This window comes from Podarcis erhardii (assembly GCF_964252035.2).
Source record: "Podarcis erhardii genome assembly, chromosome: 1".
NCBI classification, from domain to species: domain Eukaryota; kingdom Metazoa; phylum Chordata; class Lepidosauria; order Squamata; family Lacertidae; genus Podarcis; species Podarcis erhardii.
The window spans coordinates 61,199,382-61,225,248 of NC_138497.1; the positions used below are offsets into that span (position 1 = coordinate 61,199,382).

Sequence of the window (25,867 nt, forward strand, 5' to 3'; positions counted from 1 at the left end):
TGCAACTCAACCCAGCACAGTGATGGTACCATAATACAAAATCCCCGAAATATATTGACACTCCTTGTGTTGACAGGAATTCCTGCAGGATAACAGCTTTTTCTGGGGGTACTCAAGGGTATGCAGTACTGGCACCTTTTTTCTAGAAAAGCACAGATTTTTTTTTTCTAGAAGAGAAGTCTGCTTGAGGCCGGTATGGCTGGGTGGAGGGGAAATGGATGAAAGCAGCATTGGTGTCTGAATGGTGCAGCAACACTTGTATTGATCCTAGGCCATTTGGCCCCCACTTAGGCTGCAAAATGCCTTGAACCAAAACTGCCTCTGAATCTTGACTGTATGTCAAACCCCTTACTTTCCCTCACATACACATTATTACAACTTGGCACATTTAATTGGTAAAGTGCTTACAAATTATTACTCTACAACATTTGGTCTCCTAGTGATAGGATCAGACAGTTCTGTTCTTTTCTAGCTCTCAGTATGTCCTTTCAGAGTCTGTGCTGATGTTATGTTTTCCAGCATGAGATTAATAACTATGATGGGAAAACATGCACTCAACAGTTCCTGTGAGTGTAGATTATCTTCCTCGCTGCCCTTCCTCCTCCACCTCAATGGATCAGCTGATAGCTTTGCAAGTGCATTCAGGGTTGTGCATGTGCATGTATGTATATGTCCGTGAGGTAGAATAAGACACTTATTGTAGCACTTCAGTCACTGGTTTTCACATATGATTTCTATCATAATTGTACCTATATTAGGAAAACCTAGCCTAATTTTAGTTTTACCGAGCCATTGCCATAGTTTGCCATATATAAGGATTTGTCTAAATTTGAATTTGAAGGACAAACCATCTTTAAACATATTCCTCTCTGTGTTGATGCCACTGGGTGACCTGCTGTGCTATCACACCAGTCTGCAAGTCACCTGCCAGCCTTTGACTTGCAATGCCTTCTGTGCTAGCCAGTCCTGGCCTTTTCCAAGTGCCATTGCCATAGCTGCATTAACCCCTAATACCTTGCAATCTTAAGATGACTAATTATTAGTAACAAGCGTATCTGAATTCTCCATCCCCTGACAACTATGGACTAAATTCACAGCACTTCAGGTTATTTACATCATAGGCTTCTGAACAACAGTCCAAGACATTTTGGGGCCTGAGGCAATAGAGAAAGATTGTGTATTCCCATGGTGGTAAAAATATTGTAATAAACTAAATACTTTTGCTGCCCTTTAATGTCTGGGAACATAAGAAACCTAGAGCAGGGATGGGGAACCTGTGTCCTTCCAGATGATGATGGGTTCTAACTCCCATCAGCCCCAGCCAGCATGGTCCATGATTAGGGATGGTGGGAGTTGTCGTCTAGCAACAGCTGGAGGGCCTTAGGTTCCCCATCTCTATTCTAGAGCATCAGGCTAAAAGTTTATTTAGTTCAGCAGCCTCTTTTCCACTGATGATTCTGGGAGGCTCATACATAGGATATGATGCAATAGCACGTGTTGTTTGGCCCCTCCAATTTTGTCTCACAAAGAAGCTTATAGAACAATCTTATAGAACAATATTGTATTGTGAGTTCTGTCCACAAGTTACACTTAACACAGGTACAAGCTGTCTTGACATATGTACAAGTGTTTGGGTGTGTAAAAGTGTACACTTGTTGCTTTGTAAAACAACCAGGTGTTCTTCCACCCTTGAAAAAGTGATGCTTTAAGCAAGTGTTGCTCTCTTAGTGTAATATGTTTACATGCCTCTAAGCAGATAAAACAGCTTGTCTGTAAGGGGAAGAAAGCCTTTCTAAAACATATTAAAAATGCTTACAATTCTTATTCTGTATCTGTAATATGAAACTGCTAAGAAACATTTCTGTGCTATTCATGTTTTGACCACTGAGTGGCGCGAGTGAAATGTCAATCCTTACATTTGTTGCTTACTCTTACTCTCTCCACATTGACTGTTGTTACTGTGAAACACTTAATATTTACAGAAAGAAAACCCATGCCTTCATATTTTTCTCATATCCATTTAAGCCCATGCTGTAAACTTTGAGACTGAGTTAAAACCATGAACTAAGCAAATGTGTTTGGATTTCTATTCAGTATTTATTCCCAAGCCTTTATGGCAGTTACCTTTTCTAAGTATCCAAAAGGGCTTGGAATGTGTATTTTTGAAGGAAAGCTGGCACGCCTACTGCTTTATTGTCAGTGATACAAGTTTAGGAAATAACAATAGCACTTAAACAATAGTGATAAAATACCTGGCAACCTTGGATTGTAAATATATTTGAAACAGAAGTCTGTTCCTTGTTTATTTCTCTTCTGCCGAGATCCCCAAGTAGCCCTTTTCTTTGTAAATAAGTTTATACTTCATTTTTATGTTGCTTGCCTTTACAACTCAGCCACATTTAACCATAAGAAAGGCGTTTGAAACTGTACAGAAACCTGCACCACCTGCTTAACTGGAGGTGAAACTGGGATGTATTTACACCCCGTGAACAGCAGCAATCATTATTTCAAATGTCTGTCAGTTCTCAGTGAAATCTATCATCTGGCTCCTGCCTGTGTGACAGTCTGTCACAATAATAGGTGATGCTCAGACTGATCGCTGTAGCAGTAAATTAAGATGGGTAGGATGTATGCCCTATCCTGCTTTCTTCTTCTATACAAATAGGCCTTTTCAGCTATTTAGCTGAACTAGAGTTTCTCAGTTCCATGCTGCCTATGGAAGTTGATATGTCTGGATGCTAATTCTACCCTTGTGCACGCCCAGGTTTTTTAGTGGTACAAAAGAAGCTGCGTCTTGCACGAGCTCAGACACACACACACAGCCCCTATATAACTGGTGTCCTGCTTGAAACAAGCTGCCTCAGTTTTGTGGCATATCTGTACTTCAAAGTATAAACATTAAAATAGTAAAGCCATGATATCAATTTAGACTTGAATAAATATATTCCCCTGGTCATCCATAAGAGAGCTGTTAGTTGTCCCCTGTGTTACAGAAGCCCAGGCATTTAGTGTCACCAGTCCCACTCTCTTCCAGCAGAGATTTGACAGGCAGCCTCACTTTTTTATTTTTATTTATTTATTTATTTATTTATTTACGGCTATTAGCCCATAAAATATGTACAAACATAAAAAGCCTCACTTTTGACTTTCAGACATTTCTTGAAGTTATTTTTATTTCACCAGGGCTTTGCAGCTATTTAATTATTACCTTGATTATTCAATCACCTTAATTGGCATTGCATAGTTGTTGTTGTTGTTGTTGTTGTTGTTGTTGTTGTTCTAAACTTAAAAAAGCAGCCATAGGTGATCAGTGTTTTGGACCAAGTCAAATAGCAGCTTTGGGTTAGAGAGAGAGAGATTATTTTTATTAGAATTTTGACATGGGAGAAAGGGTCATTGTGGTCCCAGTTCTGACCAGACACACCCACTCCCTACTGGTGACTTTAATTTAAAACTTCCAAGTAAGAACCATACAACGTCAAATTACACATTTGACTTACGGTAAAAATGTAACTTAGCATGTTTACTTATCCAGGGTATGGTCTTGAAGGCACATAAGACTACAACCTTGCTGAAGCTAAGCAGGCCTGAGCCTGGTCTGTGCCTTGACAGGAGACCTCCTGGAAACCACAATTATGCCACCTTGGATTCCACAACTGAAGCAAGGTGGAATATAAATCAAAACAAAAACACCAAAATGTAGTATGGTACTAATACATTTCTTCTGAATTTACTTGGTGGGGGTTGGCTAAGCGTTCTTATACAGGTCACAAAGGATGTTTTGTTGTTTTAAATCTCCCATATTGCTTAGCTGAAAATCAATTTTTCACCAGCTCGCTTCTCTTCTCTTTTTAATAGTGCATAAACAACTTCTTAAAGTGATACATTCCAGGTTAAAAGGCATTCTTAGAGCAACTGGTATAAGCATCCTTAACAGTGTATTCTGAGCCATGTCTACTCAGGAGTAGCTTCTACTGGATTCAGTGAGGTTCATCCCCAGGAAAATGCAGTTAGGATTGTAGCCTTCAGAGGTGATACCTAAACCTGCAGCACCATTTCTCTTTTTCTCTCCAGATATGCTTTCAGCTTGATGTGTTATGTCTCTTAACTCAATCACTAGTTTACCACTTGAGTAACATATTTCTCTGTGTATTTACTATTTTTAAAATAACAACAATAAGCAGGTTGTCTTTGGGTATTTAGTTCTAGTTACATGTTCTATTCACTGAGCTCTCCAGTTTTTAAATTAGAAAAGAGGGGGAATTTTTTTCCCCTAAGGATTGTTTCATTAGTTCTGTATTGTAATCCTACCCCAAACTGGCAAGCATTCCACATGCATACACAAAAAACATTAATTTGCCATTTTCTCAGATTAAGAGTGAATGATTAGTAAGCGCTATTAGGGCTTCACACTGCATGTCATAAATCGCATGCATAATCCTCATTTACTTTATTGTGAATGCAAGGCAATGCACAAAGAACTATAAGCCAGTGGAAAAAAAGAATCATTTTTAAACTAAATTGCTTTCATCCACTTCTCTCTGCACCCTTGCCAGAATAATCAAAACTATCTTTATTTTTATTCTTCCTTAAGGACACAATGAATGCTCAGTTAGTTTCTTTCTGCAAGAATAACCTCAGGAGAGAGAAGTAAAATTGCGCTGTTGCTCATTTCTGCTCTTATATCTGTATTTTGTACTTTTATTTAGTTTAAATTATGAACCGTAGCATGCCAAGGCAGTTCAGTATAGACAAGATGGATCCTGTCTACCAAAAGTCATTCCTCACCAAGCCATTCCTCACAAATACTCCCTGTTCCTTTGTCTATTGTTTATCTGCAATTAACCAACACTCATATTGTGTAGTGCTGTTTGTAAGCCAGTCACATAATTGCTCCTACAAAAACGTCAATCGTTGCCATCCTTCCAACTCCATGGATGGAAGGAGACTGATTTCTTCACCTCCTACTTTTGGCCTTCACTTTTTTGTGGACTTGTACTCTTTCCCATGCTGAGAAGGAAAACAAAGCGTTCTAGGAAGCAAAGATGGGGAATGACACGTTTAGATATTTAGATATGGCCCTTAAAAACCCAGTGTTGGAAATGGAATTGTTCACAATGTCTTGTTCCCAAGGTGGAATTTTGATCTCCTGCTGGAAATTGGAAAGGACATATTCTCATCCATTTTATATGTCCTTTGTGGCAATGTCTAAAGGTGTTTCACAATTGATTCTATCTCTCTTTGGACATTCTATTCCTTCTTGTGATTAGAATGGAAAGGGGGAGACGAGAGAAATATGCTAGCTCAGCCCTTTACTGCTGTCCTCACCACTCTCCTTGAATTCAGAGCATATATCTGCAGCAGGGAGTCTGTTCTGCCCATAATTTATAACACCCCCCCAAAAATCTGGGGTTCCTACAGGGTGGAAAATGCTCCTTGCTTCAAAGGTTATCTCTCCAATGCATGGAAGGTGATGGGGATGGCATGTGTGTATGTGAAGCTAGAATGTTGATCCCTGCCCCCCTCCTATCATATGAAGGAACAGAATGCCTGGATAGAATGGTACAATCCTATACATTTCTAATCAAAAGAAAGCCCTACTGTGTTCTTGGATTGCAACCTGCTAGTTCGGTGTTATGCAGAAGTAAATCCCACTATATTCAGTGTGACTAGCTAAAGCCTTGTGTTCTGTTTTTACTTGGAGTGAATCTAAACACCAAAACAGAGAAATTACACATTTCATTTTGTTTCAAGGTGGGAGAGTTGGGGTTCCTTAACGAGTGAAAATTTCATGACAGTGGCAGTTTTTTCAATGTTTTGTGGGTGTGGGTGTGTTATGAAACAAATCTGTTACCAGTTACAGATAGGTAGCCGTGTTGGTCTGCCATAGTCAAAACAAAACAAATTCCTTCCAGTAGCACCTTAAAGACCAACTAAGTCAGTTCTTGGTATGAGCTTTCGTGTGCATGCACACTTCTTCAGATACCAGGCAGTAGTAAGGAATAGCAGTGTGAGGAATCTGTTACCAGGCAGTAGTAAGGAATAGCAGTGTGAGGAATAGCTATGAAAAGTCGGGGGGGGGGGGGATCACGCTGTCCAATTGTTATCTAGTGCAAAATGGTGCTGCACTGCTGTATTGCACGTTTGGAAAGAAAGCTGCACCAAATCAATATTAGTCCCTTTTTATTAAGACAGAAGGCACCTGCTGTGTGCATAGAACTGGTGCAACAAACTAGATAATGTGGCAATCTTGTGAAGGCATAGCAAACAAAAGAGGCAATGGACTGAAATAATGTGAGAATTACAGTCCTGACTTTATTACTGACGTCAAAGGAAACAGTTCTATTGATACTGGGGTATATTTTTCTGGATGAATTTGTTGTTGGTGTTTTATCTAGTAATTTTTGTTGGCATTTTAGTTAATATTCAACTAAATTTCAGTCCTTGACACCCACTTTTTAATAGTGAAGTCAATATGTTATATCCAAGATAGTGTTACAAGGGTTTTTTTGGGGGGGGGGAGGGAGGAAGTAGACTATGCCTAGAGTTCCTTCTAACCCCTGGATCCAGCAAGTGTTAAAATATAAGCCAGGCTAACTTCCTGATGAGGTGTTCGCCTGGGTGATGGGCCATTATGGGCAACAAAGGAAAGGGGCTCTGTGTGAGATGATAAATCCCCCAACTTGTGGATAGTTAGAAGGGCAAAGCCAGAATTTGCAGGGATGTGGGTAAGAAAAAAAGCAGCAATCCAGAGAGAGAGAGAAGTGGAGGAACATTTGGATTTCTGTTTGAATTCAAGGCTGCAACTATGGGAGAAAAAAGACCCTTTTGGGGTGTTAATGCTGTGAACGCCTCCACCATAGGCACAGTTTGTATAAATTTGTAAACCATACATCATAAAACCACACAGGGTGCCAATTTGAATGAAATTTTTTTGGGGGGGTGGGGCAGGACCTGCCCTGCATAATTGATCACAAGATGTGACGCATGCACACTATTTGAATGGCAATGCATACCAACTTGGGGAGGGGGTGCTCAAACATTTTATTGGGGGGGCTGATGTGACCTCGGCCCCTAGGAGTTGGCTCCTATGAAGATACCACTGTGCCTCATCCCAAAAGGAATCTCACACTGTTTGGAGATCCCGGAGACGTGCAAAATATTTATTTATTTATTATTTAATTTCTATACCGCCCTATACCCAAGGGTCTCAGGGCGGTTCACATAAAAAATCAAATACATAAAATCAAAACAACAACAACAACTCAATTACCCCCCCCCCCCGCCCCCCAAGAGCCAGCATTTTAAAAAGGGTATAGGATGTAGATCAAGGCAAAGGCCTGGTTAAAAAGGAACGTTTTTGCCTGACGCCTAAAGGTGAAGGCACCAGGCGGACTTCCCTGTGGAGAACATTCCACAGACGGGGAGCCACTGCAGAGAAGGCCCATTCTCATGTTGCCACCCTCCTGACCTCTCGAGGAGGAGGCTCACGAAGAAGGGCCTCAGAAGATGATCTCAGGGTCCGGGTAGGTTCATATGGGAAGAGGCGGGCCTTGAGGTATTGTGGTCCTGAGCCTTTTATGGCTTTATAGGTCAAAGCCAGCACTTTGAATTGGGCCTGGAAACTAATCCGTAGCCAGTGCAGTCAGACCAGGATTGGTGTCATTTGCTCAAATCGTCTTGCTCTGGTGAGCAACCTGGCCGCTGAATTCTGCACCGGCTGAAGTTTCTGAACCATCTTCAAAGGCAGCCCTATGTATAACGCATTGCAGTAATCTAACCTTGAGGTTACCAGAGCATAGACAACAGTGGTTAGGCTATCCCTGTCCAGATACGGAAGTAGCTGAGGCACCAGCTGAAGCTGATGAAAGACCAGTGGCGTAGCGTGGGGGGTGCAGGGGGGGCCGGCCGCACCGGGCGCAACATCTGGGGTTAGGGCAAATCCACGGGTTAGGGGGCGCAAATCCACGGGTTAGGGGGCGCAAATTACTTGCCTTGCCCCGGGTGCTGACAACCCACGCTACGCCACTGTGAAAGACACTTGGGGCACTGAGGCGATCTGAGCCTCGAGCGACAGCAAAGGATCCAGGAGTACCTCCAAGCTACAAATCTGCTCCTTCAGCAGCACTGTAACCCCATCCAGAGCAGGAACTTTGATAGCATTTGCATTGTGTTAAATAAATACATAAAATATTATTTTGCACACCCTGAACTTTGTTTTAGAAGCCTTTCTCCCAACTTCTACCCCACCTATTTGTCTGTAGAGGGGATGTTAACAACCACAAAAAAACAAAAACAAAATCTGGCCACAACCATTATTCTGCTTTCACCAGTTACAGCAGAATCATTACCAGCCTGACTAATAGAGCTATGTGTTTTCAGGGACTGGGAGGAGGAATGATTGTGTTTTTTTAAAAAGTTTGCTTTCAAGGGAGCAATTCCACAAACATTGCTGTTGTGTGTAATTTCCATTCATTTCAATTAAGTTTTCATGAATCTTCATTGCCACAACAAGGAACACCACATTTTCTTTAGGGAGAAAATGAGAAAAATAAATATATGATCCTGCAGAACTGTAGCAAGTAAAATGGCATAGGCTTTATCTTTTGTGTTTCAAAATATGGGAGGAAAAGCCAGAAGTATGTTTAATATTTATTACAGTACCAATTTTGTGAGTGTAAATAATTTATTAAGATGGCTATACATACAATAACCCACATTATACCATATGGTTAGAATCCCTCTTGAAGAGTTGGGCTGACAAGTCAGAGTGTCTGTTCCCATAATTAGACACAAGGGAGATCACAATAGCTATTTTGTAAGCTGCAGCCTAGTCTCTTTTGCATTTTGGATTTACATTTGTTTGTTTTACAGGCTTGCAAAGATTTTGTGAAGACATTGAGATGATGATTGGATTCCAGCCAAGCAAATTTTGGAGAGTCTGTTGGGCTTTTGTGACCCCGACTATTTTAACAGTAAGCATCAGGAAAAGGGGGTTTCGATTGAGAAGGGAAGACTATCCTGAAACATCTGTTTCTTTCTGACACTTTTTCTTCTTCCTCACTGCTAATCATGCAATAATAGCTGCAACATCTGTTAGTTAAACCTGCTATTTTTGAATGAAACAAAAAGAGATTTCTACAATGTATTTAGAGAACAATCATACCCACATTCACCAATGTTGATGGAGGTAGGTTTGCATGTATTTAGCTCTCTTCCAGCCTGCATAGGTGGAGACAAGTGCCACAAGGTGGGTTTTTACTGGGGAGGGGGGAGCTCCACCATAGCGAGGGGGGGGGGGAGATGTCCTTGTTATATTTAGTCAGATGGAAAACTACTTCCAGCTGTAGCCAATGGGAAAGCCCTGACACTGGGTGTGGTGGAGCAGGGTGTTGTAGCTTTGAACGCACTGGATCCAAAACCCATGGATCCCTGTGTTTGGGGCCTCTCTGCTACACAAGCTTGGAATTGCAGGAAACACCACCACAATCTTCCATTCTGGCGAGTGCAAGCTGAAGGGCTTTGGAGCTGATGATGGATCCATCATTCTGCTCCTCCCTAAGGATTGCTCTGCCAAATACTGCAATGTAACTTATTCAAGCTTCTAGTACCACGGAACAATCTTTATTAATTAGATGGCTGCTTTCCCTTTATTTCTGAGCCTTGTTTTCTGTTATACCATACAGTGTGTGTGTGTGTGTGTGTGTGTGTGTGTGTGTGTGTGAACAACTTGTCTAGATGGGGATAATGAGGCACCAATAAATTCTCCAAAACAAGCCCTGTTGAAATGCACTGAAATGAAGGAACTTGCTCTTGCATAGCTCCTATTTTAAAGAGATTTCAGTGGTTGTGCTCGATGTTCTCACTCATGCATTAATGAAATTATACTGTGTGCAAGTATGAATCAAACAAGGATGCAAAGTATATATATAAATATAGGGTTGTTGTTTTTCTATTGTAAGCTTCAGTTTCATCATAGGTTAAATGTCAGATGCTTCATATTGCAGTAGCTGCAGTCCTGCCTGTAGTTAATGACTTACTTTAACTTAATAAGGTAGGCAGTATTACAGCTGTTTTGTAGTGAGTTATCATGCTGAAATGGCAAGTATATGTATATCAGAATCATCTGGGTGAGGAAGCAAAGAGGTCCATGCAGTTGACCTCGCCTAGGTGGTCCCAGTCAGTAGCAGCTGGTTTGCTGGGTCAGAGCTGTCATCCCAACACTGGTGATGCTGCAGCTTACCTGGGTGGTGCAAGGTAGAGACAGGTCAATGTTGTGTTGAGACCAGAATGGCTCTGCTGGTTCATCCATGCAGCCATGACTTGGCATCACCCTGCCCTGCCCTGCGGCATCCCTTCAAGGAAAGCTGCAGCTTTGCTGGTGTTAGGACAGCTCCACCATACCACGCCAGCCGCAGCTGTTTCCAGTGTACAGAATCTCACCATGAATAAGCACCTTACACCATCCCCTGCTCACATAATATAGGGGGAGCCCTAAGTCCTAAATATTTCCCACAGTATTAGCACAGGAAAAACAGCTGTGTGGCACTGGGAGGAATGAACACATGCAGCCTAACCAATGTGAAACTCTGAACCTAATTGTGTTTGTCAGTTTGGAAAGGGCTAAAATCTCAAGCTCCAGGTTTGCCAAGACGCTCACAGACGGAAATGAGCCTCATGGCAGTTGATAGGAGGAGTGCATTTGAGGAAGCCATATGCTTAAATGCTCTGTTGAACAGAGATGCCATCTTTCTAAGAAGTGAGCTCGTTTTTGAGGCTGGGTGTAGTAATGTGTTGCCAAGTGTTCATTTCTCTCTAGAACAATGGCTGCTCTCTTAATCAAGTTCACTTACTGAAATTGAGTCATTGTGACAAACCTTTCTAAGTAAACACGGCTTTGCTTTCTGTGCACAGCTAATGTATTCCAATGCAAAGCACAAGATACATTTTTTTGAAATAATGTTTGTGCAATTTAGCAGCAAATGATTCCTAGTGCCACTAGGTGCCACTCTGTATCAGGAGCTTCAATTTTCCAGTGCTAGATGTATTCATTCTCTCTCTCTCTCTCTCTCTCTCTCTCTCTGTGTGTGTGTGTGTGTGTGTGTGTTGTGAGGTGCTAACAGAAAAAGGGAGGGGAAATCCATTAATATTTCTATAGTCGTCAAGGTCAATCTGCAAACCGCTAAACAGTGTGGCACTCACATTATCATCATTGGGGTGGGGGAATTGAACAAAGGCATTTATTATATAAGCAGCCATAATCACATATGCTTCCTGATGTGTCTCCTATTTTATTGCAGTTTATTCTTTGAAGTATTATGGGGATACCTTTGCATTTTAAAACAGATTAATGACCAATTTCAGAATTCTAAAGATAGAACGGAAGAGCCGTTTGTTCACATTGCCTGTAATCTGAATCCCCAAGGAAGGAACACCCTACACTTCCTTCTGAACATGACCCTATACTATTATATTCTCTTAGCACCTGTTATTTGCACTGAGATAAAAGAATCCTTCATCACCATTCTCCACTTCTGAACAGCTTATTGAAGGTAGAACATTTTAAACCCTTTATGTCCAAGTGTTAGAACCTAAAGCAGTCTGTTTCTTCCTAGACTGAAAGCCTAACTACAACAATTAATCCAATAGTTTAAAAAATCAGTACATTTAAGCATTTCTACTGTAGATTAAAGTTAGTGGTACAAATCAGAGACACCATGAGCAAGGATATTCACACATGCATACAACTGTTGTGAATTTTGTCTCTCACCTCTTCCTTCCCCCCCACGTCATCATCTCTTTGCTTTCTCTTATGAATTGGGAACGGCATGTCTCTGTCAATAGGTGATTATTATTTTTATGAGAAAGAAAAAGTGTGATGGATGTAAAAGAGTTGGTTAATTTAAAACCAGTTACAGTAATAAGATGCTATCTTTGAAAAATCCCACTAAAATTCAGAATATATTAATGCATGTTAGCAGACAGGAAGGTAGGCAATGTGCTATATTTAAATAGCTAACATAAAGGATCACCCTGACCCAGAAATGGTTAAAATTTGTATAGTATTGTTGCATAGTTTTATTCACTTCCTTTTGGAAAAGCAGAGAGGTACAAAAAGACTTTACTATTCGCACTAAACATAGATGACATGTTGACCTGATTACCCAGACTCCAGGCACAGGACTGTGAGATCACAACATGGAAATCTTGCCTGTTGTTTTTTTTAAAACTAACTAAAACTAAACACTTACTTAAAAAAATTGGTGTCATTGTCGATTGCAGAATTGCATCAATATAGTTCTCCAAATTTATTGCCACATGGACAGCAGCAAGCAATGCTCCCAGAGTTCATCCGTTTGCTATTTACAGATTGTGTTCTATAAATGAAAACTTTTGGACAAAAAAATCCCACAAAATCTATTTCCTTCTCCTCCTTATCATTGGGATACTCTTTTGTCCTAGCTAATGGGGTTGGGGTGAGAGGTCCTGTGTGATTTATCAAACATAAACCAATCCAGGAGAGAAGAGGTAAGGGCCCTTTTTATGACACAACACACATAGTTTTGTTTTGAGAGATTTTACCACTCCAAGACTGGCTTGGAGTAGAATAATACCCCACAAAACTATGGTATATATTTCAGTTTTAGACTACCCTGTGTTACCACACGTCACTTGCCCAGTCATTTTAGATTATATATGATATATTGGTAGGTAGATGGGGTTGAAAACTACCCAGCAAAACTCAGCAAGGTCAAGGGATGCCATTGTTCAGTTCTTCAGTGTGATGTGGTGAAGGTCACTGTGATTATCACCAGATGAATTCTGGAAATTTTGGCAGATTCCAGCTGCAGAAATCCACATCTGCCAGGGGTTCTTCCCATCTCTAAGTCCAGGCATGTTATTGGCCTGTGAGGGAATAAAGCAAAAGAGAAAGCTAGCTGGTCATGGCATTGTATCTTCCCTAAGCAAGGTGATTCAGGTGAACTGTGGTTCAAGATTAGGAACCTAGGAAACTGGCTTATTCTGAATCAAACCATTCATGGTTCCCATTACTAATCTCATCAACTGTAATATGTTATTCTCAGCTGTACCATATCTCTGTAACACGTCTCCAATAAGCAAAGTTGCTATCACACATGCAGAAAAGAAGTGCAGCTGTTTGAAGCATGGTCTGTCAACCTGCTTTTAGTTCTATCAGATGTGACTGTGTAAGGTCCAAATCTGATGTTGCATTGACCTCTTACTGAAAAAAGACAAAATTCTGGTACCTTGCTATGGTCCACAGGGTGGAGCCTAAGAGTTCAGGGATGAAACTTCATTAGGAAAAGACCTTCCCACTTACCCAGGCATTTTATATTATATGTGGTTTTTGCAATTGAGTTCTATTTGGTTTGTAGCTATGTTTGTTTGTTTTTGTTAGTTTTGCCTTCTTGTATTTTGTTATGCTTATTTGTTTGCTTTAAATTGTATGTTGTATAGCTGAATTTCATTCATGCTTTAGTACACCAGCCTGAAATCTTTTGATGCGTGGCTCAGAAATCTGATCAACAACAACAACAACAAAAAGGTGCAGATCCTTTTAAAATGTTCTGCTCATATAAGGGGCTCAACTATTGTATATGCTTCCGCTAAGCAATACCAGCCACACAGATTTTCAGATCACAATCCATATTTCAACTGGTTACGTTCTCTGGAAAGCAGCGAATGGCCTACACAAAGAATAGATTTCTCCACAAAGTTAGCTATATCACAGTTCAAATTGTGTGTGCGCATCATATGATCCAGGATTTATGTGTGATGTAGGAAACACACACACACACACACAGAGAGAGAGAGAGAGAGAGAGAGAGAGAGATATGAACATAGCTGTCAACTTTCCCCTTTTCTTGTGAGGAATCCTATTCAGAATAAGGGAATTTCCCTTTAAAAAAGGGAAAAGTTGACAGCTATGGATATGAATTATACCAGGAGTGGTTGGTGTCCTAGTTGCTCCTTTGTAACTGGCTGATGATTGCTTCTTGCTCCAACCTCTTCTATTCCTGAGTATGTGCAGAGTCCTGTTCTGGTGGCAGAGATAGGTTGCATTGCAGCCAGACTGGCAGCAAACTGAAAACTACAAGCAGGTTGGATTTGCTTTATCAAAGGGCTGCCCCCTCTATCTAGCCCTGTGAGGTGCCTGCCATTTGACTCAGTTGCTGCCTGCCACGTGTCCGCTAGGCACTGACCTCCTCCTCCTCCTCCTCCTCCTCCTCCTCCTCCTCCTCCTCCTCCTCCTCCCTGCCACCATTGCCTCATGGGTGGAAGTGAATGAGGCTACCAGCAGAGGCAGCTTGCCTTCTCCACTGCCTACCTTCTTGTCCTTACCTCCTGGCCTGCTCACCACCTGCAGTCCTCAGCAGTAATAGCATCAGTTTAAGTGAATAGCAACATCAGAAAAAGAAATAGTAATATGGGGGTAGAGGGGATTACAAAGGAAACAAAATAGCCTTTTCCTCCCTTGTCCAACAGCAGGGAAAGATTCCCAGATTCCCTAATGTGCCTCGTTCATTTTTGTTGACATGAAGCTGCATGTATCTCTCCACCCCCCACCTTCAAAAAACAACAACAAAGCAGCAAAGAGAGGCTGTGTCTTTAAGCTGAGGAAATGTTGGAGAAGGCACTGCCCAACTCTTTCTCTTCCAGCCAAAATCTACCCCTTTTCTGCTCAGAATCACCCCTAGGTCACTGTCATACCTAAGGGAAGAAAGATACAGTACGCAACAGTAACATGTGTAGAGTTCTGTTCATAACAGAGGAAGTTTTTCACACTGATAAACATGCATATAGTGCTGTACATAAGACCGGGAGAAAGCCAACCTGCGTCTTTCTTGTCTTTGTCTTTGTTCAGACTAATATTAGATGTAACTAACATTTGCTGTATAGGAATAGTTAAGGTTGCTTTTAAATGGATCTCACGAGTTGTCATTTTTTATATATGCATTAATGGCAACAGTGTTATAAACCTTCTGTGTTAAATTATGGTAAATGTAGGCAGTTCATAGATGTTACTGAATTATGCACCAGCAGAAGCAGATGCATTGCTCTATATACAGTAAGTGCAATGAAATAATAATACAATTACATTCAGTTACACTGCCAATAGATTGCATAATAAAGTTTTTTACTGTAGGTACAAAGTTTTGGTCTCATTCCCACATGTAAATATAACTTGATTCCATTGATGTCTGTGGAATTATGCTAGGTTTACACTGGTACAACAGAGGCTCTGATCTGATTATAGAAATATATTTATTGTAGTATAATGATATGGCCTGTTTATGTGCACTCATACTGTTTCAAATGAATTAAATTGTGTGTGTATGTATAATGTACTCATACATTTCGTACAGTTTGTATCCAAGTGTGTTTGCTGATAGTTTTGTTTGTTTGTTTGTTTACCAGTTCATCCTTTGCTTCAGCTTCTACCAGTGGGAACCCATGACTTATGGCAGCTACCACTACCCAGGCTGGTCTATGGTACTCGGATGGTTGATGCTAGCTTGTTCTGTTATCTGGATTCCCGTTATGTTTGTGATAAAAATGCACATAGCTCCTGGCAGATTTATTGAGGTAAGTTTTACACCTTCTCTTCCATTTTTAAGGATATAGGATAAGGTTGGCTTCTCACATGTTTACACCAGTTTCAAAAACAGTGCTTAGAAAAGGAAAAGAATCACATCCCATTAACATAATAATGATTCAGCACTGATGGAGTGGGGATGGTCCACATTGACTCAGAATATATTGTTGCACACAAATCTTCAAGCGGTGTGTGATTCCTGGGGTTCCAGGCCCTTACCCAAGGGTTTGGTTTCCATGGAATGAGGGATAGTGGAGATTATGATGTCTTTATGAGATTTGGCTTATTTACACATATAGACAACCTGAGCCTACGATGGAGAGGGTCACAACATTAACACCCCAGAAGGCCTTGCTTCTCCCATAGGCACAGCCTTGGATTCAAATAGAAACCAAGCATGTCTCTGTCTCTCCAGTTTCTGCCTGCTTCTAGCCCCCTCACACACATGAACACCCACTTCAACTCAGGTCCATGTCCTTTTTTCTTACAGCCAGGTGAGGTAGGAGCCCAGCTGTTTGTCCTCTGGCACAAAGCCACTTCCTTTTTTACCCTAACGGCCCATACGTAGAGGGCATTAGCTCACCAAGCAGCTGGCCTGGCTATTCCAACAATTGAATCTTTGCTGGCCCCAGGAATTAGAAAGGGTTTGGCATATAGCCTAACTGCCCAACTCAGAATAATATTTAAGGGCCTGTTCTATTGATCCCCAGTTTCTGGGGATTATCATTTTTTTTCTTTCAAAATAAGCATACTGTATAGCAAACATAGCTTCTGAGTTATCAAGTAGTGACACAGCAAAGCAATAAAAACAAGAGTTTATTGTTTTGTTTTGATTCTTCTGAACTACCTTTAAAGTGAGTTAATACCTATACTAAAACCTATTGCATTTTTCAGGCTGCCACCCCTTCTTTCTCAACTCACTAACTTTGTTCATCAATTTCTAACCTTAAGAGGACTGGCTTGCGTATTCAAAAACCTGCCATCACTTCTTCTTTTAAATGATATTACCCAAAGTAGTGCCAAAGCATTGTATCTTGTCTGAAAGGAAATTATTTCACTGAAGCAGTTATTTCATTTTCAGCACAGTAGCTGGAGTTACCCAGTTCATTACAGTCAATTTGGGAGGCAAAGGTTGCAAGCTGGTAATTAAGCAGAAATTAAAATAACTGATATGGAGGCTTGATTCCCTTTAATAGGCAATAAACATATAATTGTTCCCTTTTAAACCATCATAAATATGTTTTTCTTTGCTTTTTTCTATATAAAATTCACAGTCAAATTATTTATCTTTAACAATGACTTCAATTTTTAATTGTCTGCATCTCTGCAGAATTCATTGTTTCCCCTCCACACATAGTACTAAAATAATTTGTGATCTGATAATTAAAATATTTGCATAGTCCTGGCACTGTATTACTTTTTGGTCATCTGTATACTTTGGGGAAATTTGCTAAACAAAAATCCAATTATTTTCATGCAGCAACCTACTGCTTAGATGATTGGACTACATAGTTGAGCACATGTCCTTTGGTGTGTGAATTTGGTGAAGGGTGTCTGTGATTGTGAGTTGTTTTCATGTGCCTGATTTTGGGGACACAGGAGAGAAAGAAGATGCAGAAGGCCAGATAATTAAAACCTGAATGCTTTTTTCTACTAGCCTTGTGAAAAACAAACACTGAATGGCAGGGTATTGTGATATTACTGTGCAGTGTAATTAACATATCATTAATTTCACCTGATCCTGATCTGCTTTCTGTAACTTTTTAAATTCTCTCCCTCCTGCAAATTCTAGAGGCTCAAGTTGGTCTGCTCTCCACAGCCAGATTGGGGACCATTTTTGGCTAAACACCGTGGTGAACGATACCAGAATATGATAGACCCACTGGGAACGTCTTCCCTTGGACTTAAACTGCCACCAAAAGATTTTGAACTGGAGACCCAGTGCTAGTAATTCCCCCACTTCTGGCTATGTTGTACAGCCCGTTCCTTCCTTCTTTTCTTTTCTTTCTTTTCTTTCTTTCTTTCTTTCTTTTTCTTTTTCTTTTTCTTTTCTTTCTCATTGTCCCCTTTCCTCCTCACAGTGCCTGAAAGTGGTTGCTTAGAAAGTAAGATATACCGTTGCATGCTTGTAGTAAAGAACTAGATAGACCACTTTAAGTACTGGGTTGGGTTTTTACACACAGTGGTGCCCAGGAAGAAATACATTCATTGTGAAACAGTGACAATCAGTCAGTTGCTTTGGGAAATTGCTTCCGTGAGCGCTGGGCCAATCCTACTCTTTCACACAAATAGTTTTTGTTCTGTTGCAGTCATATGAGTGGGATACAGGTTGCTGGCACCATCTCGGAAACCATGAGCACTGCCTATGGTTTAGTTTTGCTGACAGACAAGTGGGTTGGCAACTATATGTTGTGCTAGGCAGATACATCCATGGTTGCCATCTTACTGTTGGTTTGCACACACAAAAAGTGAATGTGTTACCAAAACAACCATCTAATACAGAAGTACCCATAGCCTACTTTCATGACCTGCAAAACCCGGTAAATATAGGGGCTAAAATGGCGGGGGAAATTTGCTAGGTTTGCCTGAGTGTGGCAGAGTCACAACAATTTGTTTTCCTGCTCTGTGGTTATTGATTTTAAAGGACATTAAATTAGGCCTGGGAACCATCTCTGGACCAAGTGTCTTAATATGTAAAATTATTGGAATACTGCAACTAAGTGGTTGGGCTGCCATTTTGGCAAATCCTTTTCATATCTATTTGCCCCAGCCTACAACCACCCTACTATCTTAATGGAATGTGCGGCCATAACTGGATATATAGCTAGGACAAGAGTCAGGCCTAGTGGCCTATTGATCCTGTTCCTTACCAAACCTAACATGCGGGCAGCCCTGAAACTTGCTATCTTAGACCCAGTCGGGCCAAAGTCTTTCTCAACCTGAGATCTCGTTTAATGAGCATTCTGAGGTTTGTACCTGGAATATCATACACAAAAACATGTGCTCTCTGAATTATGGCCCTCTTTTCCCTCATCCTGCAGTTATTCTGCTTCACAGACTATCTGGAATTGGTTGTATGAAACAATTTAAAATTGCAGGATGCAGCTGAGAGTTAGTATGCAACATATGGGACTAGATTCCTACCTCGGTGATGCCAGATACGAAAGTGGAAAGACTCCCCTGAGTTTGAATTGAATCTTCCAGCATTTACACCATAGGAGCTGAATACGGCCCACTGATTCTGCCAACATGTCTTCCATTCAGTGGCTGCTAGTTACATTGGCACTAGCAGAGCTGCTTTGTAACGCATACAAGGAGACAGCCTTTCAATATAGTGCACTAATATAATATGATACTTGGCATTGGTGTGGAGAGAGATTAATGAGCCTTTCAGGCTCTTTTAAAGGTGTGTGTGTGTATGTGGAGAAAAATAAAATAAGAGCATGATGTTGAATACTGTGGGAGACAAAGCTGTATCTCTGTTTTGAAATCTGATGCAAGAGAGTGCCAGGCTGAGGCAGATGGGCACCCCTGTCTTAATTTCATGCATTTCAATTAATACTCTACTAGGTTTTTATTTCTGTTTCATCAAAATGTCTCAGTTCTCAGTATTTTGAAATATCTTAATCATTTTGGCAAACTGAAGAGAGGGAAGAAAACGCAAGTCCTCATTTTAGGTTTGTCTCAAACATGTTTTCCTTGCTTTCCACTCTTCCGTTCACACTCTCTACTTCTCAAGAAGCCATCATATAATTTGTGCCTAATTTTATATTCTTACAATAGTATGTATATCGTAGCTTCTACATAGAAAACAGTTGTTAGTGTTTAGCTCTGTAGATCATCTGTGTCTTTTGCCCCTGCTATTTTCTTACAAAGTTCTTTATACAGCCTTTCGATGTATTCTTCTCTTTCAGCCAGCAGGGTGAGTGAAGTACCTGAACCCTGAATTTAGTCTATAAAATTGTTGCTATTATTAATTGTAAAATAATTATTACTATATACAACGCATAACTTTTCAAAGACAAATTCTTCCTCAAAACAACCACCTTGAGGTGTACATACTTTGCTTTTATACCCCTCCTCCAAATCCACAGTTATTCCAAACTCATATGCCATTAACCACCACCACAAGTTGCAGTGGTATAGGGACAGTCTAAAATGAGAAAGAGCGAGAATTGTGTTTCTTGGACATGTCACCCATAAGTGTGTTACTGCACACAGTACACCCCATAGCATTACGCTGCAACATGTGCAGTGATGTACAAGTATTAATCTTAAAGTAGTTTTAAACCTAACAACTAGATTGAAAATAGAGCTTGTAAGAATACATTCAACAAATGCCATAGAAATAACCCTTGTTTGTATTGTATATGCACTATACATGAGGGAGAAAAATATGTCTTAAATAATTGGCAAAACTGTAACCTTTAGTATCCTCTTGTATCCTATACATGCATATATGAGGTTTTTAAAAGTGATTGGTGTTCCTGTAGTGTGTACTAGTGCTGTTATATGTCCCTATAAAATATCTTAGCAACCAGTGTAGAGATGGTGAGTTTTAGAGTAGTTTTGCCTGTTTCTTTCCCCCTCCTAGTGTTTGTAGTAGCCAATCTAATTGTACTTTCTTTCAGGGGACTGTTTATATCATATCTTTCCTTTTGCCTGTCTTCACATTACAGGGTCTCAGGTAAATCTTGAGTTAAAAGCTGTGTTTTGTAGATGTGCCGTTTTCATCCTGTCGGGTGGGTGGGGAAGTTTTTAAAATGGAAACTAAAATGACATAAACCTTAACGTGTGTTTTAAAATATTTAAGTGCAATCCTATGTGTGTCTACGCAGAAGCAAGCCTCATGGAGTTCAATGGGCCTTACTCAAAAGTTAAAAATGTTTCAGATTGTAGCATGCATATATAAACAAAACTTTGGGCATGATCCAGCCACAGTTAAGTACTTCCCATTGATTTCAATGGAACAGTTTAAAATCATGCTTAAACGGTTTCCACAGAAATAACCAGTTATAACAGTGTGCTTAATGGTGGCTGGATTGTTGCCTAGAATCATTTTGCTGAACTTTCTCTTCCATGGGGCAAATAGTGTTGCCAGTTCTTTGCTGCTGAAAGACGACTATGAGTCCTTGGGCAGCCAACATGAAGCACAAATTGCCATCAATTGGAATGGAAAATAGATTTTTAAATATTCTGTCTGCCCCATCCCTTTATTAGTTAGATAAGCACAATCTGCTGAAAACCTCTTTAAATGTTCCTATGAAATAATAGGACATGTGTGAAGTCTCTTTAATTCCAAAGAGTGATGTTTCAAGATGTTGTGTCCTTAAAGAGGTCTTCATTGGTTCCCTTCTGTTTTGAAAAGCTGACTGTGAACCTTCCACAAGTTTACCTGGCTTATTTCAGCGCTGGTGGAACCATTTGCCAGATGATTCAGTGGGCAACTGCTACATTCTGGCATTCATTTCTTGTCTGAGCTGTGTTTTGGAGATCCACCTGTTGCTCTTGGGCAAAAATAAATTTCATAAACATGAGTTAGAAATTAGCCTTTTACAAACAAAGTAGTTTAAAACAGAATGGTAGGTAAAATGAAACAAAATCAACCAGTACTGTCTTGAAGAAACCAGTTTATATCAGGATAATTTTATATTGTGTTATGTTTACCTTCCTGTTAACTTTGTTTTTGTAACCCAGTCGAAATCCATATACTGAATGTTGGTGCACAGATTTTATTTCTGCAACATTTTATTAGTATTTTAAAAACTTGCTAATCAGGAACTCTTCTAAAATAGCACTCAAGGCAACATAAAAAGTAAAATAAGGATCAAACGAGAATATCAGCTGAAAACCTTCTGTAAGCCTTCTGTAGAGGGAAACTGAAGATTTGTGGAGTAAAGTATGTACTACTTTACAATTTATTAAACATATGTACACCTGCAATAGTAGTCAAAATACTAATAGGATATGTAATTTAGATATAGAAGCCCAAATATACACGTTCTTCCCATTTTCTCCTGCAAGTGGGGAACATGCCCTATATGTCCAAGCCTTTTGGGATGGGTTATTTCACATGCTTTGAATACAGGAAGTCCCTTGCTGCTTCCTTGACAGACAGGGGATCCTCGTGGACAGCCACTACCAGAGCAGGCAAGTTAGAGCAGGCAACAGAAAGCTAGATGGACCAATGATCTGACTCAGTATAAGGCAACTTTGCATCTTCATATATTTTCTATTGCATTGCCCAAGTATTACTCTTTTCATGGAAAAAGTAGGTAATCCTTCTTGCCTAGTACTTTGGGTTCATAAACTGAACCACAGCAGTCGATGTGGAAAGTAACCACGATTTCCTACAATTTAGAATGGATAGGGCACAGCCCTGCCAAAATTAATCCCCCCCTTTTTTTGCATCCCGTTGATTACACTGAAAAACCTAATCACGTGATTACATTTTTCCAGGTTCAATTAATAACTTCAACTGAACTGTGTCTTAATATTCCACATTTCTTTAAAAGTTCATTTTCAAAAGAAAACCTGTTGCAGCCCTCTTGCACACTTGCTCAAGAGCAAGCACCCGGAGGTTTGTAGCCTTACCAAGCCCTTTCCCGTTGCTAAGTTATGTTTGGCTGAACTGAAATAAACTGGTGACCTCAAAACATGGCTGGTAGAGTTAGGGCTGAATCATGTAACCACTTGAGCACTCGCCACTTGAAAAGCTTTTGTGAGCTGTGCACAACCAGAACCACATACACAGGATCCAGCATTTGGCAATTACTATAAAAATCTGTATGTGCAGGTGTGTCTGAGAGAGAATCTTGCTGGCTGTAAAAGCTTATAGGCCACAAGCAGCTAGCCAATATGTGCAAACATTTCAGATGATTTTGAAGGGCCACTGTGACTCTGATAAGTCATATAAATTGGCACTTAAAGCTGTAGAAATTTATACAGCTATTCTGAAATACTCAGCTGGTCTGGAGAACTGCAGTGTGTGTAATCTGGAGCACATGTATGCCGAAGGATACAAATATTACTTGCTTGCTTTGTACTGGTTTGTGGGAAATGACTATTTTTGAATTCACCCTATTTTACAAATGGTAGTAATTTTCCATTGAATCTGATGGCAAAAATCCTCTTGAAAGGAAAGCTTCAGTTGAGGGCGCTGAACATGAGCAGTCTAATTTTAGTTTCTGCCTAGTGCCTAGGGTACAGAATCTATAAATTTTTTAAAAAGAAAATCAGTCTTCACTGATCTAGTCGTTTCAATTAGAGCAAAAACATTTGTTCCCTTTTTAAATGTTTCAAGCGCAGCAGTTCACTTTTAATCTACAAAACAAAACTTGGTTATATGATAATCAAGCACATGCCATAGCTGTGTGGAGTGTCTAGTAGTTATTGCACTTATTTTATGAGCACTTCCTGAACATTAAAGTATTTTAGTAACTGTAATTTTAAAAAATGTAAAAGAGTAAAAAAGAAAGAAAGCCATATTTACAGAAAAGTGACATATCTATTTATATAACTGATGACCTTGCAGATGAAAATACTAAAAATGTATTCGTAGATTGTCTTTGTGGCACATTTTGTCTAACAAATGAAGCAAACTTTTGAATAAGTCAAATGCACTATTGTACATTAAAATGATGCTTAAAGCTGAAATATTCCACCTTAAAATTCCTTAGGGTCATCTGTAAAGAGTACCTGTGTGTTCGACATAGCAGCACTTTGTTTCTAAAAGGAAGGTTTAACAAAATGAACTTTAATTAGAAAAAAAGGCTTAGAATATGTTTAGGCCAATGTTTCATTTGAGCCAAGTTATTGTTTCTATCAGGTTCTGCTCCATTGATTGGATGCCTAGTCTGCACTGGGGGGGAAAACCGTTTCCTCTTTATTATGGTTTCTTTTTGCCATAAAATGTCATTTAGCATTAATGAGCCTCCCCTCCCCTCCCTCACACCTTTTTCTATACATGCACAATTATGTGGTTTATGGGCTTATAGTGGCCTCGTACTAGAATTATTGCTTATTTCATGCAGATGCTGTTTTTTCTTTCCTATTAAACTGCACCTTTTAGCAGGTTTTCTGTCTCAAATGAAGAAAGATGAGAATGGAATGTCAATGCTTTCAGTTGCAGGCTTGGCAGGTGTTCCTTTGCTACAGGGAGAGGTTAATTTAGCAGATGTTGTTCCTGCTGTACTACCTCTGTCCCTTTTAAAAGTGACTTGAATGAGATCTCACCACCTCTCAAGTCCCAGGATGTACAGTGGTGGTGTTTGCTGGGCTCCTCCCAGTAAGTGTTTCAGTCAGAAGTCCTTAAATGCTGCCACTAGCCACAATGTGTTTATGCGAGACTGTTTTCCTAGCCTGTAGCGAAACTTTGGCACATAATAAACTGTGCCTATTGAACTGCCTGGAACTTAGCATTCCACTGTAGGTTTAAGAAGAAAGGGAGAAAAATGCATTTAAGGTATTTATGGTTTCTGCCTTTGTGTCACCACCAGGCAGCTAATAACCAAAGAAAGAGAGTGAGTGTGTGCTTTCGATGGACTGAATTTAAAATGTGAAAGCTGGGCTGGACCTTATTGCTTGCAATAGTATGATTTTGCCCGCCATGTTTTAAATACATCTTCAGGTAACCATTTGCCTTATAGGTGTATTTCATTGTTAGGAATAAAATTAGTGTTTGACTAGAATATATTGTTGTCCATCACCTAGAGTATATAGTGTATTTTGTGTCTTTTAGGCACTTTATTGTGGACCTATCATGGAATAGGTTAATTCTTAATTACTTGCGTAATGTCATAAATACTACAGGCATTCTATAGGGGTACTGCTGCCTATGGATAAAGATATGTACCCTAATCAGGACATTATATTTTCTCCATGTATAAGCTAATGGGAAAAAATACATTATGTTTCAAAGGATGCATATCTTATATACCTATCTATCTTATATAGCACCTATGATGATATACTATACATTATTCATTTAATAAATCATTATTCTTGAGGCCCTACCTCAAATTTTGTATTTATGTGTATAAATGCAATTTACTGTATTATATATTTGCTTATTATATTCTGATGTTACAAATTAGAATCTATCCTCTAATGTATGAGTTCAGGAAAAAAAGGAACCTAAATAAATGTCCAGTGTTTAAAAAATATGAATTGTTGTTGTGTCTACTAGATGATTCTATGTGCTTGTTAGGAAACTTGAGTGGTGACCAAAAAAACAAAAATGATCCTGCTCTCTTAGGGGAATACAATTTATTGCACAGATGCAGGAGCAAATATCAATTAGATGGTTAGAGTCTTAACGATTAGGATGCTCTGCAGCACTTTGAATAATTAATTACTTATCAAACGACTGATTGGATTTGTTTAAATCCTTTTATTGCATTAAATCAATCATACAGAATATTAAATAAAAATAGAGGAAGGAAAAGACATTTTGGATGGAAGACCATTGATGGAGGACGAGGCAGAAAAACTGCAATACCAAGCACACCTTGTTTGAATCAAAACCCATAGAACTCAGCATGTTTTTTTCCTGACTAAACATGCTTAGCATAATCTAAATTGCACAGTTCAGTTAGTCAAAGAGCGTTGAAGCAGTGCTGCAATCATGCCAATTTGAACAAATTCCAAGACCATATATAACTAATATCTCATTGAAACCATAGTGCTTAATCTGCTTTCTTTTGGTGAGATGTCAATCCACAGAAAACCCAATTGATGTTTGCTTAGATTCAGCAGGAAACAGCAGGTTTTCCCAGGGAAAGCAACGGGACAAAAGAAAAACCTCTCAGACCTGTGCCTCAAAATCGTGGGACAAGCAGAACCCTAAGTTTAATGCGCAAACTTTAATACAGTGACAAAATTGTTCTGGTTTCAGCAAAATTTAGAAGGTTGGATCCAGAGTGGCCCTTCTGCAAATGGAAGGGATCCTGCTGTTCATAGAAGGGACAGAGAGTCCATGAAGCCTCCCATTGGAAGAAGGAGGCACTTTTCTCTTCTTCGTCCTACAGTGGCTGCCCACACATTACTGAGCTGAGTTCAGGATTTTGTATTAATTTGTGACACCCTCAGCAACTGCATGGTATCCTTGAGCTAAGGACCACCTGATTCCTTATATTATTCCCAAATCACAGATCTTCAGGGACTCTCTGTTAGTGGTCCTTGATGGCCCAGGCACTGCTCTTCTCCCCAGCAGGAGCTGTGCATTCATTAATATGGGCACAATTCTGT

General features: G+C 39.8%; 1 protein-coding gene across 1 annotated transcript in view; it reads left to right on the plus strand.

Annotated features, from left to right (window-relative positions):
- The window catches only part of SLC6A5 (solute carrier family 6 member 5), a 64,022-nt gene extending 46,447 nt beyond the window's left edge, over nucleotides 1-17,575 (plus strand). Inside the window, exons 14-16 of the mRNA XM_081834849.1 lie at nucleotides 8,875-8,975; nucleotides 15,442-15,609; nucleotides 17,412-17,575. Coding sequence (XP_081690975.1) covers nucleotides 8,875-8,975; nucleotides 15,442-15,609; nucleotides 17,412-17,567 — 425 coding nt within the window. The 3' untranslated portion in view covers nucleotides 17,568-17,575. The remainder of the gene's footprint in view (nucleotides 1-8,874; nucleotides 8,976-15,441; nucleotides 15,610-17,411) is intronic.
- The last annotated feature ends 8,292 nt before the right edge of the window (nucleotides 17,576-25,867 follow it).